The sequence below is a fragment of the Saccostrea echinata genome, unplaced genomic scaffold, assembly GCF_033153115.1.
Source record: "Saccostrea echinata isolate AGI-Se365-2 ecotype Australia unplaced genomic scaffold, CSIRO_AGI_Sech_v1 ptg000016l, whole genome shotgun sequence".
NCBI classification, from domain to species: domain Eukaryota; kingdom Metazoa; phylum Mollusca; class Bivalvia; order Ostreida; family Ostreidae; genus Saccostrea; species Saccostrea echinata.
This window is the reverse complement of record NW_026889765.1, coordinates 27,880,001-27,897,421: the sequence shown is the minus strand read 5'-3', so window position 1 is coordinate 27,897,421 and position 17,421 is coordinate 27,880,001. Positions and strand designations below refer to the sequence as shown.

The window sequence follows — 17,421 nt, the reverse complement described above, 5'->3', positions numbered from 1 at the left end:
GCCCTTTTTTTTAACTTATACATAACATACATCTACATCACAAATATGCACAAAACAAACAGCGACGTACAATTTAACTTTTTAATTAACTTTTTTTTTGATTGATAAGCAAACTTTTACTACGCAGATAAGATGCCTTCACCTTGGGAATTCCACAATAATGATCCCCGTGAATAAGTTATTACGAAATCAAGCCATCGAATTCAAAGTATAGTTCGACATTAAGAATGGATACCTACAAATTTGTGTTGATGATTCTAATATTTGGTTTTATTTACCTTTTTCCAATAACAGACGGTAAGACTTAGTCTTACAGTTTTAAATTTAAATTTATGTTTAATTCAAATTCATTCATCGCCTATATATGAACCAGTTATAAAGAAATTAATTTATTCTGATAAAAAGTTTGAATTTGATTCAATTAAATTGATTTGTTAGTGTGTTATTATTTATTAAGTTAAGATCTACTTAATAATGATATCGGGCAAGAGAATCTTATTTCAGTTGTGGATATTTACAGGGAAAAGATCAATCATAAAATTCTAAGTGTTATAAATATTTTATATATGTTAATTAATTATTCCTAGTAACCTACTTTACACAGCTAAAATGATTTCGTTAAAATATATTTTCTCGCGGAATTAATTATCGGAAAAGGTAATGCCAACTAAAATATTCTATTTCTTCGACCATGACATGTAAAATTTGTAAAAATTATTATTATGCATGTGTAATTATACAATACTATAAGGCCATTTTACAAGAATAAACATTTGTCATTTTTTAAGTATTGTGCAATATCTTAACATGACACGATTAATTAGAGATGTAAAATGCATAGTTATCATTACTGTGCTAATTTCATTGAGTTTGTCATAGTAAAACAATGGTTACGCTTTTGGAACTTCATTCTACAAATTCTGATTATTAAATTGATCTTTGAGGTCATATTTTGAAAATGAATTTGAATTGAAGTAATTGTTTGCTCTTGAAGAGTTTGCTAAGGAAAATCGAAAGTTGGAGAACTGTAGTTCTCAGGTTGAGAAAAATTCTGACAGACAAACCAGAGAGCTACAGATCCAAGCGTTGTAAAAACCTTCGATTTACGCCCCCGCTTTTTTGTCGTTCGTTTCGGGTATTATTTCTTGTATTTTATGCGATAAAGCGGCAGCGTAAATCGAAGGTTTTTACAACGTTTGGATCTGTAGCTCTTTCGTTTATTTGTCCGAATTTTCTCAACCAGAGAGCTACAGATCTACAGCCAGAAAATCGATTGATAGATTGGGGAATATATATATATATATATATATATATATATATATATATATATATATATATATATATATATATATATATATATATATATATATATATATATATATATTAGGGATGGCAATTTGTAACCGGTTAACAGATTACTCGGTCGGAACGATGGCAATCGATTAGAAAATCTGTAATCGGTAATCGGAAAAAAATAAAATATTTCTTAAATTGAACACATTATTAAAAAAATTATTTAAAAAAAAAATCTCTGCATAAAGAATGATCATTTAGGATTTAACGAATCTAATTTGGACATACATGTAATTATGAATCTCCAGATGGAGACCGTAACGTAATTGGTCAGTTTATGTACAGTGTTAATTACTGTGGAATCATTTAAATTCGTGGGGGTCAGTGTTCGTGGGCAAGCAAAATTTTATTGGTTTGTGGGGATGTAATTTCGAGGGCAGCTCGTTTATTTGGTAGATTTAATTAATCAGTACGTTTACAAAAAAATTGTTCGTGGGGATGTAAATTCGTGGGTAAGGGTTACCCACGAAATTCACGAACATTGATCCCCCACGAACAATGATGATTCACAGTACTGCGAAAACTCCATGTCGTTACTCCGACTGTCTTGTAATTCTTTAATGATAAAAATTGAATCATTGAGCACTGTGAATTGGCGTCTTTGTGGTTTTCAGTTTTCAATCCAATTCAAATATTAAATAAACATCGTTAATTAAGGGGTATAGAGTTAACATGTAGTTTTGATTATCATAGTGTAAATGCAGAAAGAACTTTTGTGACATCTGCTCTGGAAAATTATCAAAGATTCCTTAGGCTTTTTTTATGGCTTTCTCAATTTTTTCTTGACTACTGAAATTTAGATACCTGTAGTTTTTCTGATCCAGAATCAAGACTAATGTAATGTTTTAACTTCTATTGTCTTATTTGGGTCTATTTGTGTATATGGACAGAGCTACTTGAAAAACAATTGCCAAGAAAACGTGCATTTCGATACGATTAACCGGTTAATCGGTGGGAACGTCTTGCAGTTAACCGATTAGCAATCGATTGCCATCCCTAATATATATATATATATATATATATATATATATATATATATATATATATATATATATATATATATATATATATATATATATAGGGATGTCAATTTTGTCAATAATTCATATTCGAATATTCAATGAAAGTATTCGAATATATTCGAATATTCGATAAAATAAATAAAATCTGGTTTATTTTAGATATGCATCATCCTTCTCTCATGAAAGGTTTAGCGTAGGTATTTTAAATTGGAAGTAAAATTGTATGAATACTTTTGTGGATGTACAGTAAGAAATTCCATTTGGTATTTGTCAATGTTTGAAATAAATAATTGATTTAAATGTAGAAAAGTATAATTTTAACAAATGAAACATGTGTATTTATAGTAGCTCTAACTGAGGAACCAGTCGTCTTACCAAAGGCAAGATAGTCGTAACGGTATACTGTTCAGATTCAATACGTGTAATAAATTACAATTATCTGCCTAATAAGAGATATGATTATAATCTTTGATACAGTGTAAACAAATATTTCCATAGACAATTTTTCTAGGTAATTAACTAATTTCCCGATAATGAATATAAAATTCAGGATTATGTACAACCCGAGATAATCAAGTAATTTACACATTTATTCTGAAATTAAGCCCTTTACAATATTAATTACAGACTAATTCTATCGGACATTCATTCAGCGATCATTTAATTTTATTTTGATAAGTATACTCTTCATTCTAAGACATTCTAAGATTTCATTTTGTTGTCCTCGATTCTAGATCCGATCGTATCTAATAAAAACTATGAAAGTACGTTTTGTATTATACATAAAGCATTATTGTACAATTCTTGAACACCTTACTGTATTATACATAAAGCATTATTGTACAATTCTTTAACACCTTACTCAAAACAAAGAAAGTAGTGAAAGAAATCAGGCGATCGAAATTGATCGCTAGTAAATTAAATAGGGATAAATCCAGCACTGTTCTAATCAAAATTTATTAATCAGTACTTCTTTTTATGAAATCTGAAAAACACCGAATATTCGAATCTTAAATTCATGTTCGAATATCAACTCATCGAATGAATATTCGAATGTTCGAATATTCGTTGCCATCCCTAATATATATATATATATATATATATATATATATATATATATATATATATATATATATATATATATATATATATATATATATATATATATATATATATATATATCCAAAATTGAAATAAAGTCTCAGTAATCGGATTACAATATTAAACAAATATAAAAAGAAAACACAAGAATCCTCCGTAAAGCTTTAGCGCTTTCATTAAAAATCTTCTGAAGATTTTTAATGAAAGCGCTAAAGCTTTACGGAGGATTCTTGTGTTTTCTTTTTATATTTGTTTAATATATATATATATATATATATATATATATATATATATATATATATATATATATATATATATATATATATATATATATATATATATATATATATATATATAATGCAAGGCTAGTGTCTTGAAATATAAACGATATTTTGGCAAGGGTAAGAAAACGTGATAGAGGGTTTGCCGAGCCCTCTATCACTTTTTCGACCAGAGCCCAAGTATACATGTAGTTTATATCTTAAAACAATATCCATGTATTTCCTTTATCTTGCAATATATTTTTAAATCAGACCTCCAAAACGAGCTATTTTCAATCGATTTAGGTACAGTATGATGCAATATATACGTACAAAATTGCGGCGTGTTTACATTCGCGATGAAAGTAGGTCAACATTGTAACTTGTTTATTTCATTTAAGAAATTGAAATCAAAAATAACTTACCTAGTACTTTGTAAGGTGACCCCTTAAGCGTATTACACTTAGTAACCGTCTCGGAATGGTCCTGTACATGCTCTTGACATACTCTTGTTTTATGTCGGTCCAGATGCGCTGGATTTCACGGAAGAGATGGTCTTTGTTCTCAATTCTCCCTATCCTTCCTTGAAGCTTTCTTTTAATAAGGAGCCATAGATTTTCAATTATGTTTATGTCTGGACTCTGGACTGGCCAGCTCATTGTTGAAATGCCGTTTCTGTGCAAATAATCCTGCGTTGAACGTGCACGGTGTACAGGAGCATTATCGTCTTGGAAAATATAACTTCCAGTCGGAAAATGACGAGCTAAATCTGGCCACAAAATGTCATCTAAGATTTTCTGATATTTATCAGCATTTATATTTCCATCCACTTCAAAAATAATGTCGACTCCATGCCAAGTGATACATCCCCAGATCATAACTTGGTAACATGATTTGGTCTTCCGCGCCTCTACCAAATCCGGCCTTCAACCCTCCCCCCGTTTTCTCCAAATATATACACGAGAGTCTTGTCCCATAATAATCTTGAATTCATCTGAGATTATAACTTTTCTCAAGAAGTTGTCAACTGTGAGTTTTCTCTTATTTCAACACCAAGATAAGCGCTTTCTCCTGTTAACCTCTCGAATTACCAGTTTTTTCTTTGCAACCCAACTCACGAATCCATGTTTTTGCAGATGTAATTGTTTAGCTTGTTTAGATATTGGCCGTTCTTTATTTTCATTGAATTAGTCCGTTATATTCTGTAAACTCTCTCTTCGGTGGGTTTTTACGAACCTTTCTAGCTTTAGTTAGTCTCGGGCTGTCACGATAGGTTTTCTGCCTCGTCTCGGGATGTTTTCTAAAAACCCTCGACGTTCTACACGCTTCTTAAAGCTTGCAATTGTAGTCCTGGACACATTCAATGTTTCTAATACGTAGCTGATAGTTTTTTCTTTCTTGTAATAACTTCCAAGCGATTTCTTTTACCTTGTTGCTCAACTCCTTCCCTTTTCGCCCCATCTTGCTTCCGCTGGTTCAGATTTGTTTACGTAACAGACGACAATAAAATCACGTGACACATGAAATGTCACATGATTAAACAATGTTATAAATAACTACCGAATTTCCAATCTATTTATAAACTACTTTATTTCCCCTATAAATAGGTCGATCGAAACGCGAATGTTAACACGACACAATTTTGTACGAATATAATAATATTGTATTGCATCATACTGTACATCTCTGCAGTTGAAACTAAGGCCCCACCAATAAAAATTTTTGTTCGGCTGACCCGCGCGCTCGTATTTTAGCAAAACTATACAAATAATATTAATTTTGATTTCCCGCATCATGGAAATTCTATGCTATTTTCTATTCCATTTCCACTCTATTTTCGTATTTTAAATCTGTTTATACTCTGCAAATCAGAAAAAAAAATATAATTTTCCGCTCAAAATTTTTCACGCTCCGCCTAAAAAATTTGCCTACAAAAAAGTAATAATATTTTTTTAACCGCTTGCCCGCTCGTACTTTTTTTCATCAAATGTCAAGAACAAGAAATTACATTGGTGTGGCCTAAGACGCCAGGGCCTAAACATTGCAATGTATATGACGTCACAATGCTTTTAGAACGTCGGAATACATGCGCGAGGCTTTATTAGGGCATTAACCGAATAAAGCTTTGGTTTTTTTTTTATTTGTTACCTTTATTAGGTCAATGCAAGGAGTAGTTGCAGGATATCTATCTATCTATCTATCTATCTATCTATCTATCTATCTATATCTATATCTATATATATATATATATATATATATATATATATATATATATATAAAATACCTCATCTGAAGACTACTCCCTGAAAAATCGGAGCTACTCCCTGGGACTACTCCATCATGAATTTTTATTAATAATTTTAACGAATCTCGAGTCTGTGACGTAATGTTATTAGCAATGTAACTATGAAGTCAAAACATTTCGACATGCGATGTCAAAATCATACTGGAATTCTAGCAAAATGAAGACAACGATAATCCTTCGAAGTGTCAGTGAAAATATTATATATTTTTTAATAATTTTATTTTCCTCGGTATTGATGCATTAGTTATCTTACAATATTTTTAATCACATGGATTTGTGATTAATTAAATGCCTCTATATCGTTACAGAAATCTCTGAGTCTCCCATGATTGTTTCGGTATAATAAAACAGTTATGGAATGGGTGCTCGGGAAATAGCAAATTTATGGTTCCCCTCGGCAGGAAACTATAGTTTCCTCCATTAGGGAACCATAAATTTGCTATTTCCCGAGCACCCATTCCATAACTGTATAATACATATATCCTGATATTGAAAATGATTCACTCTTGATAAATTTGAATAAATGTTTAACTATAATAGCCACTCTTTCTATAAAAATGTAAGTCATATCATAAATCATCGCATGATATTGCCATCAGTTCCTCTTGAAATCAATTTAAAGTCAATTTTTTTCTTTCATCACTCTCCATTTGATTAGTCATATGTATACACTTTTAGCTTACGAGACGTGTAATTCTGATAGTCAGTGTCCATCAAGCTACCATTGCTGCACTGGTACAATATACTGCTGTCCAAGTGGTACCGTCTGCACAGGAACCATCAAATGTAGAAGTTTATGGTAAGGAGACAAGCTATAGAATGCTAGGGCATTTTTTGGGAAATAGAAAATACATACACAAATCTTATTTATTAAATCAAGAATGCATTGGCAAAAGAACAAGGTTTGCTTGGGGTCTTTTTTGCCCTGTGAATTTCTGAAAAATCTAAAATAATTCCCTGAGATAGTTTAGGAAGAATGAAATAAGGCTGAAAGAAATCACCTGATACAACTTGTACATTCTGGAGAGATCAGTAGTTGAACACCAACCATGAAACTGCTCAGTTTCAGTTGAAAAAAAATTCAAAATTAAAATTTCACTTGGACCCTTGATGTTTGCATATCTATAAGAAATATATATAAAATGGTGCAGTTTTCTCGCTAGTCCTTGTACCATGACGTCCTGAATTGCGTCATTATTCTCAAACCCTGCAAATTTCTTTAACCCTCTTACTGCCAGAAGTGTGTCAAAATTGTGCAGTTGATATGCCAGAACTTTCTTTTAAAAGTAACAGAATTATTTTAATATTTTTTAATAATAAGCAATAGTCTAAAGATTAATTCTTGATTGTAATAATTTAGATGTATAACTTAGAAAATAAGGAACACAATGACATCTCAATCTAATAAAAATTAGACTTGTTTTTTCGCTCCTCTACTATACGCTTCAATACCAGTTGCAACTTCTCGGGCCTTTCCGACTATCGGAGAAACAACCTCGAATGTATTACGCAGACGCCATGACAACCCCCTTTTCACAAACATTGAAATAAATGTGGGAAGACCTCTTATCCGTGGAGTATGGAGTTTAACTTTATTGAATGTAAAGATATTACCTAAAATATACTATAGAAGGGACTTTCAACTCCGTCTATCCAATACTTAAATAAATAGGAGTTTTAACATCCGGTGATTTTAATACATTCGAGGTTGTTTTTCCAACCTCTGACGGAAAGGCCCGAGATGATGCGATTATTTCAATACAATATCTTGTATTGAAGAGTATAGTAGAGGAGCAAAAATACAAATCTAATTTTAATTAGATTGAATGACATTTCAATTTCTGAGTTATGACGTCAGCTCCTTTGCTAATATTACGTCAAAGTCGTAAAAAATCCGCGTAATTTTGCAAAGTAAAAAATCATAATGTAAAAGAGTATATTTACATTTGCAAATATTTATCTTAGATGAACCTATTGAAGAGAAAATATGTTCAATTCTGTATGAACTTATTAGGGGGTCAGAGGTCATAGCGTGACCGAATCACACAGCGAGATGATATCTAGCGTATACATGTACATATTTCTGTCACGGTAAAACTGTTTTCTGAACTTCTAAGTTGTTTAAGTGATGAAAAAGATTAAATTATTGAAACAAATAGATTTCTAAATTCAACAAATGGTCATTAGATCTTTCTCCGGTGAGAAGAATGTTTTTAATTAGCGTAAAGTTCGTGCTTACCTTTTTAACCCGAAGTTCCTTGAAGGTATGTAAACTGAGGACGATAACACCACTTTTGACTTCATATATAAAGAACTTATACAATAATAGTAAGATTATTCTCAGTAGCGATCATTGTCCTTTCATTATAAACAGAGATATCCTGAACTGGACTGCTGAACATCAATGTAAATATTCAAATGTTGAGGCGAGGCGAACTTTAAAGACCAAAAAGCTTCTAGGTCATTGCGCGTCCCTACAAAGCAATACGACAGGCCGTTCTTGTAATATATGCAGTTCTGTTTGGAATATTCGTCTCAAATGTAAATGTATGTAAAAAACAACAATGTTAAAAAAATTTACTGGAAATGAACTTGGTTGGTACGTGATCAAATCTACTCAGAAGCCCTTCGAGCTTCACAGGATTTTATCACATGACCAACCAAGTTCATTTCCCAGTGAACTTTTTAACATTGTTGTTTATTTCTTTAATGAAAAATAAGAAACGTTTTTAACGTAATAATTTAGCTGAAAATGTATTTCTTTCTAATTTGTTTTGTTTTGTTTTGTTTTTTTTTTTTTGTTTGTTTTTTTTTTTTTTTTTTTTTTTTTTTTTGTTTTTTTTTTTTTTTGGCTTTTTGCCCATTAGCTTGTAAATGTCTCATTAAAAGGAGAGAAGGTAGCAAAATTAAAAGGTATTCTTATTTTATATTCAACACTATTTTATGGAAACGTTATTTCCTTTTGCTAGGAAAACGACTTATCTAAATAAGTCCCAATCCTCGCCTAGAAAAAAGGTTATTTCGACAAATAAATGCATTTATTCTGTATAATCTAAATGATCTGGATACAAAAATATTGAGATAACTCTTACGTTACCATACATTTAAAAAAAAAATATTTAAATCAATAATAATCAGAGATCAAAGACCAAAAACGAGAAACTCGTTAAATTATATATATTCTCAATGTTGCTGTGAGACGAACTCAATTACAGACATTTTATTATTTCAAGTGCATAAAAACAAGAAATTGTCATAAATGTGACAAGTAATTTCAAATAAGATGTTTATTACGAAAATAGATTTAGCGGAATAGCTGGGGGGAGGCTAGCAAACGATGCACACGTGTTACAAATGTTGGTGGGGGGGGGGGGGTTCAAATGTAATCATATGTAACCAAAAAAAAAAATCTTTTAAGTCTTTTTTCTGCTTCTTTCGGTTTGTGAATAAAACTAAATTCGACGTTTGAATTTACCTGAATACTATACTCAGAAAAAAGTGGGGGCCCCGCGTTCTACGGGCCTGATAATTTAATTTACTTTCATTAAGTGTAAAAATGAGATGATTTCGCCTCAAAAATGCCTTCAAATTGTACAAGTATCTACCAATAGAAAGCATCTACATGTAGGTGCGTTATTAGCAATTTGCCCTGGACCTTTCTTGTTCTCTTATTGATGGAAATGTTGATATTAAGGTCGGTGGAAAATGACGAAAACTTTCAAGAGTACAACTAAAGTACTGAGAACATGAATAATGTTATAGATATTTATTTCAGTGGCGTAGCTAGGTAAATATAATGTGGATGCTTTTCTGATTTAAGCTAAGGGGTATGGGGCAGCATTAAACCCTTCCCCCAGCTGGTCGGGGGTGGGGCTCAACAGAAAGTGACATTTAGGAGTGTTAGATCGAGTCTCGGAATGTGCAGTGTGAGGATAATGCAAAAGAATTTATCTTTGAATACTGAAATAAATTTATTAAAATACGTTGAACTTCTCTATTCAAAGAATTTTGTATTAGTCTTCCTTTTTCTTTTCTTTTTCTTTCTTTCTTTTATTTTTTGTAATCTGGATGCTCTGACATGCAAGCATACATAGTAGCTATGCCACTTAAGTTTATAAAGCCCCGGAAATATATTAATCCCTCTATATTCTTCCCAGTATTTTGTCTCGTTACTACTACTAAAGTGACAGAGGTATACATGCACAAAGTACGAACGCTTTCAATTGCTCAGAAACATATCGGAATTTCGGAAATCAAAAGTGTTTACAGGAAGGGATCCATCAATATTTAACAATAGTTGGTGCGGGCGAAATTTTTTTTTCTTCTTGTGACATCCCGTCCTCATCGGGTTTACAAATGTACAGCATAAATCAAGGAAGTATTCAATACCTGTAGATCTGTAGATACATATTAAATTTGAAGGATTTGAAACAAGGATGTACATGTACTGCTAGAGAGATAATAAAAGTTCAAAAATATACGGGTATTTTTTCGAGATGAAATTTATACTGTTTTCTTTGAGACAGCTGGGAGCAACTTCCTTATGCTCAGGTCAAATTTAGCCGTCCTTCTATAAACTCCCGACACTGATGTAATATATGCATTGCAATAATGCTAAATAATGGAATAAATCAGCAGCGCACAACCAGGGTCCGCCGTCATAAAACATACTTAAGTCTGAGAATCTTCTCAAGTCTGAGAATATTCTCAAATCCTAAATTCTCAGACTCAGCGGCCGTCATAAAAAAGTTGAGTAAAATAAAAATTCTCCAACTCTGTTTATTCTCAAATATTTGATTTGGTACCATACTTTATATTGTAAATGGTGTCAGTGACGATCTTCAAGCAGATACTGCCAGGAACCGACCCATTCCTCCACTGATCCAGGTTCTACTGTTTCTCCGTTTCGTGGCTACAGGGGCACACTTAAGACTTATTAGAGACAGTCTTAACGTTTCAGAATGTACGACTGGAAAGGTTGTTAAAGCGGTAGAGAGGGCCATCATTGAAGTTTTTAACAATCTGATAAAATTTCCTGTAGGTGAAATAGCGACCAAAGTCAAGGAAGGATTCAGAAGAATTGCGGGTAAGACCTATAATTTGGGGGGAAAATACTGCAAAAATCGTTCTTTGTTTTTAGTGAGATATATGCAAATCTTTAAATACACTACATGACTGAAAGATTACAAAAACAACAATTAAGTAAAAAAAAACAACAACACTCGAAAGAATACTTACTTTTCTGTAAATTTATGAAAAATCCCCTTACAGTCAATTGCATTTTTCCCGTCGGCATTTACAGAAGATAGGAAGAGTTCCACTAAGGACCATAACTGTATTTAGTGCAATAGTGTAATTAGGTGGTGGATTCAACACAAACTTTCAAAACAAAGCTGTTCTGTTTGTTATTTGTCAACGTTGACAATAGAGTGTAATGATATTAAAACTATATATATTAACAATACTTAGTGCAAAATAAATACTAATTTAAATTCTTGTAGCACATTTGAAAAAAATTACTACTGTTAATTTTTTTAAAACTTTGTTTTCTTTCAAATAATTGTTTTTCTTATTTCCATTTATATATCCTCTATGTTTTTACTGCTGTGTTAGAAAAAAAAGCAAGTTAAATGATTGTGGGCTGGGTATTTTCTGTAAGAAAATCATCAATAATGGCAATTTAAAAAAAAGAGAAAGCAAAAAATGAAATAAATATTTTTGTTAATTACTTTGATATATGAATTTTAAATGAGTTTAAGGTACATATGTATTGTTAAAAAAATACAGAAATGGTTTGGGTTGTTCTTGCTAGAAATAAGTAAATAAATGTTCATGTAATTTGTATTCCAATATTTTAGCCATACAACCCTCATACCTTTAATGTCCTCATATAATTAAAGTTGAAACAATTATTATTTCATGGACAGGTTTTCCCAAAGTTTTGGGTTGTATTGATGGAACCCAGATAAGAATTCAAGCTCCATCACTGAATGAACCGGATTATGTGAACAGGAAGGAATTCCATAGCCTCAATGTTCATGTATTTAAAAAATCGGAAGTTTAATCCTTTTAAATTTTTTTTTTAAATTTAAAAGGATTAAACTTCCGATTTTTTATATAGTAGTTAGAATATATATTAAGTTGGTTTGACCATAATATTTCATTGTAGAAGCTCAGTTTCTTTGGCATTATGAATAGACATCAGACCTTTTTAATTTAATGAGGGATGTCAGTTACAGCTGTATTTCAAAAATTAATCATAAAAAGGAAATTAGAATAATAAATAATTATTAACATATAATATTTTTAAAATATATGTTTAAATACATGGATTTCTTTAGATGGTCCCACCTTCAAGGTGACCTCACTTTGTGCCAGGTGGCCTGGATCATGTCACAGTTCGAGAATTTGGAGAAATTCACACCTTTACCAACAGTTTGAAAATATGGTACATCTTCAAATTATATAATGTAACTACAATGTACATGTAATATGTTTCTCTATATGAATACTTTTCCTGAATTGCATTGATTATGTACTAGTTTGACTTAAGCATGCATTTATACCCTCTTTTAATATTCAGGGTTACATGACGGGATTCTGCTTGGAGATTCTGAGTACCCCCTTACAAGATACCTCATGACACCCTATTTAGCACCGGCGACACAGTCTGAGGAGAGGTATAATGCCAGTCTACGCCAGACTCGTGTCTTGATTGAACAGACCTTTGGCATCATGAAGAGGAGATTCCAACCTCTCCAAATCGGGTTCAGGGTATCCCCAGACCAAGCAGTACAGTTCATTACAGCTTGTGTAATACTCCATAATCTAGGAATTGACAGAGGAGATATTTGTGTGCAGCAGAATTTAACAAACATTGATGTTGCTGCCTGCATCCAGCAAAATATTCAGGAACCTGGACAAGTCCGCAGCGATGGGGTATTATAGAGAGCAGCAATTACACAGGGATTTTTCTAGAAGAAATATTAATGCAAACTAGATCTAGTGTCCCTAGTTTAAATCAGGTATAAAATTAAGCCAAGTCAGAGAAATTTTTTTAATTTATGAACTTTTTTATGAAAAGAGGTCCAGTTTTGCTCTCTCTCTCTCTCTCTCTCTCTCTCTCTCTCTCTCTCTCAATGTACATGTATTTTATTTCAGAAATTCCAAGGATAAAAGAGACACATGGGCCACAATGTTCACATAATTCAAACCAACTTGAATCTGCACTACTTGATTTGTTAAAACCAGAAGTCTGATAAGATTGTAGCTCTACTGCATAGTCTACTTGTGTACAAAGTCTTATTGAAATCAGAATTAAACTCTAAGAAGAGTATCAATTTGAAAGAAAAATCCCATAAATTTCTATTTTAGTAACCATGACAACACCTTAAGGACAGACAGAAGGACAGACAGCTATAGGCAGACGTCATGGACAACAGTGATCAGAAAAGTTTGTTTAAACTTTTGGTTCATATGAGCTAAATAAAGGTGAAATAAAAGCATATTTAAAGTTCTGATGAAATATGGACCAACATTTCAGGTTATGTTGTTTGAATGTCTAACAGAAGCCTCTGCTTCTTCAGGGTGAGTACCTCCTTCTGGATGTTCAGGACTTCCTCTCTTGTTTCACCTTAAGGATCTCCTCCTCTAATCTTTCATTGTCAAGCTTTAAATTTCTTTCTTCCAACTCTTCGAGTTTTCTTTTATTGGGTTCACCTGTTTGATTAAATTACAAAAGCGTTATATCTAAAATTTAAGTTGTTTTTTTTTAATTCTTTATTTTCGTTCAATTGGCTTTACGTATTACAGGTATATTAACATTTTTTCATCTTCTTTGTTGATCATTTAGAAATGATTCAATAGACAAGTGTTCCACTGCTGAAAAAAATCGCTTAAATACTGCTTTGTACTATTTCAATTTGTGTTTTAAAGCTTTGACTAATTATCAGCAGATTGAAAAGAAGTTATACAATTTAGATTTTTAAAATAAAAAATATGCTACATCATACTGAAACAGATATTGGACTGTCTTTGTTTAACTACATTTATTTTTTATATATATTATAAACTATAAAATAAAATCTATGTAATTGAACCCTTTTTTCTTTTTTTTTTGATATGAGAGAGAGAGAGAGAGAGAGAGAAGTACGTGCTACATTTTGCTGACAAACCTTTCTTTTCCTTTCTTTTATGTCTAGCAGATGACATTTCTACATCTTGCCTTTCTTGCAATTGGGTGTTAGATGAAGAATCTCAATCTGCAAAATTATTTGTCAAATGAATCTTAAAGAATTCTTGTTTTGAGAATTGAAGCTTGAACTGCATAGGAAGACTTTCTTTATTTCTGTCTTTTCACGAAGAATTTGACAGATAAACATTCACTAAACTAATAATCAACATCATTGTGCATTGTCACGTTAAATTTTTGTCCTAATTTTCCAGTCCATATACATAATATTTACATAATTAAGAACAAATCACATTACCTTGTGCATTTATCCCTGCGTTTTCTTCTTGGACATTTTCAGGGACTGTGATGGCATTTTTTTAAGGAACAGGGAATAAGATTGCGTATATATGTATATTTATTGTGTATTTGCTCGAAGTTATTTTTTTTCACTCTTTACAATTATAAAAGAAAATACTTGTAATAATTATTTCTCTGCTAAAATGTATAGGAAGTTAACAGTCTTTACTTCTTGTTTTGATATTATAACATTTTTTCTTGATTTCCTCCCAACTCTCTGGTGTCAAATTGTCTGCAAATATAACAATGCTTAAATATTTGATCCACTCCCATTTTCATGTTTATCTGAGCGTGGATCTAAAAATAGAAATAACTTAAGAATGGAAAATCCCATTTCCCATTTTCTAATCTTGTGAGAAAGGTATTAACGTGATCGTATTTCAGCTGCCGTTATTTTCTACAGCTGATTGAACAATTAGTGATGACCGATTTACAAGATATAATATGCAAATGAAAGTATATGTATGTTTAATGTTAGTTAAATAGTAAAAGTCTGTATATTCTTAACCCGTTTTTGATAGTCTAAAGCTGAAAAATGATAATTATATTTAAAAAATAAATTACTCAATGAATCTACATTAAACAAACTACTTACGAGTTTAGTTTGTTGGCAATTGATCATGACTGCCATTCTTTTTCTTTTATTTATTTACCTTCCCCTTAACTCCGCTCCCTTTCAATGCCCCAAAAAGTGTGGTTGCCCTCGATCTGATCTCTTCAATGAGGGCAACCTCCTCATCACTCCCCAAGTCTGTCCCCGTTTTTTGTCTATTGTGTTGTAAAACGTATGTGTATGTATAGAATGTAAAGCAGACGATGAAAAATTTATTTTTATTTACATGTAACTACACATATATTCTTACCTTTCTGGCGCCAAAGAGCTCCACAAGGCCACTTCAAACATCGAAAAATTTTCATTTCCAAAAAATTCTCAACTCAACTCTTGAGAATTATTTAGCTAAGAATATTTTTAAGTCGTTTTATGACGGCGGTTTTGAGAATATTCTTAGCTGAGTAATTCTCAAGAGTTGAGTTGAGATTTTTTTTTTGAGAATTCTTAAAGTTTTATGACGACGGACCCAAGTCATTACAGAGATTGGCTCTTACACAGGTAATGGTAGATATGCATGATCTTTTTTAGGTCAATAGTTGGTCCTATCATCGGTGCAGTGGTCCTTTTTTTAAGCATTATTGGATGCTGTAAGCGTTGCTGTAAGTATCAATGTTCGTTTTCGTATTACGTATTTAATTATGATCGTCTGAAATTCCAGCCAACATGATAATAAAAAAGACAAATCTAACAATACATCTATATTCAGTGTTTATGTTCAACAAGATACTGCTATGTTTTGATGGTGCATAAACTAAAATTTATAGAACATTTATCATAACGATATTTCTTTGATTTTCATTTTCATGTTCCAAAAAGACTTGAAACGCCTACATTAGTAATCTTTTGTCTGAAAAGTATAATTTCTGTGGAAAAAAGAACCCTCGTTTGACATTTTACATTTTGAAACATTATATGCACGAAATGCAAAAAAAAAAAAAAAAAAAAAGGAAAAAAAAGAAAGAAAAAGGAAGGAAATTGCCCTAGCCTGATGATAAGTTTATCCTACTTGTACAGGTTACCAAAAGAGCCAGGAACCGCCTCCACCAGTTGTCTACGGACAACAACAGCCAGAAGTTGCAATCGCACAAGAAACATATGGACAACCTCAGGCTTACGGACAACCTCCAACTTACGAGCAAGGTTACGGACAACCTCAAACAAATGGACAAGGTTACGGTACACCGGGTGCATTGCCGCAAGATACGACAGATTACAAAGTAAAGTTGTAGACGAGGAAAGAGAAAAATGATATTGTCATCTATATTGTCCCTGTATTTGTGATATGTATCAGTGAAGTTGTACAAGAACAAATAATTACGTTTTTTCCAATCAAACAGCGCTGAACCCATTCACTTTTTATAGTAAATATCATTAAAAATCGTCTCGAGAACAGCAAAGCCAAGATTAGTCATATTATAATAGAAGTATCCTCAGGTAGTGTTGAAGTTTGTTCCATTCAGGACCCCTGGGCTTCGAGGAGGACCACAAGAGGGCGTCAAGATTTACTATAGGAATACATAAGAAATATCTTTAAAAATCTTCTCAAGAACAGCTAAGCCATTATATTTTTAGTCATATTAATATGGAAGTATTCTAAAGTAGACAAGATTCAAGTTTCTTCAATTCATGACCCCCGAGGGTAGAGCAAGGCCACAACAGTGGGTAAGAGTTTTACATAGGAATATATAGGTGTAATGGTTAAGAGACATTTGTGTTAAACTGAAGACTTCAAATAGTGGAATGACTTGACAACTCTTGGAATGGACCAGCCAAAGGGTATATAAGGCAAAGCTTTGGGAAATTAGGTATTCAGAAGCTAGGAGAAGAAGTTGGCCGTTAAATAAGCAATAAAGAAGGGTAAGAGCAAAATAAAAGTATGAAAGTTATAAGCACCAGTGGCAAGTATCCTTGGGAATTAATGTTAAGTTCTGGGTGTAGTTAATCTGAAGAAGATTGAGACATCCAGTTCTTATCTATAAATACATGTAGGAACCTAGAAAAGAAACATGGTACAAATAGTACATTCACACAGTCCCCGTCTCTAGATAAGAGAAAAAAATTAAGTACTGTGTGATTAACCCTCAGACAAAGCAGTCTTAATAATCATTCCAATGATTAAATCAGACAGAGTAAACTGAAAACCTATAGAGCCTGATCATACATGTAACATAGGAAATATCTTTAAAAATCTTCTTCTCAAGAAGAATTAAACCTTTATTAGTCATATATATACAGAA

At 32.0% G+C, this 17,421-nt stretch overlaps 1 protein-coding gene across 1 annotated transcript in view; it reads left to right on the top strand.

Moving 5' to 3' along the window:
* Nucleotides 1-203: 203 nt before the first annotated feature.
* The window catches only part of LOC133188616 (uncharacterized), an 18,346-nt gene continuing 1,128 nt past the window's right edge, over nt 204-17,421 (top strand). Inside the window, exons 1-4 of the mRNA XM_061324112.1 lie at nt 204-297; nt 6,720-6,840; nt 15,713-15,783; nt 16,199-17,421. The exon at nt 16,199-17,421 is cut by the window's right edge and continues 1,128 nt beyond it. Coding sequence (XP_061180096.1) covers nt 228-297; nt 6,720-6,840; nt 15,713-15,783; nt 16,199-16,413 — 477 coding nt within the window. The 5' untranslated portion in view covers nt 204-227 and the 3' untranslated portion in view covers nt 16,414-17,421. The remainder of the gene's footprint in view (nt 298-6,719; nt 6,841-15,712; nt 15,784-16,198) is intronic.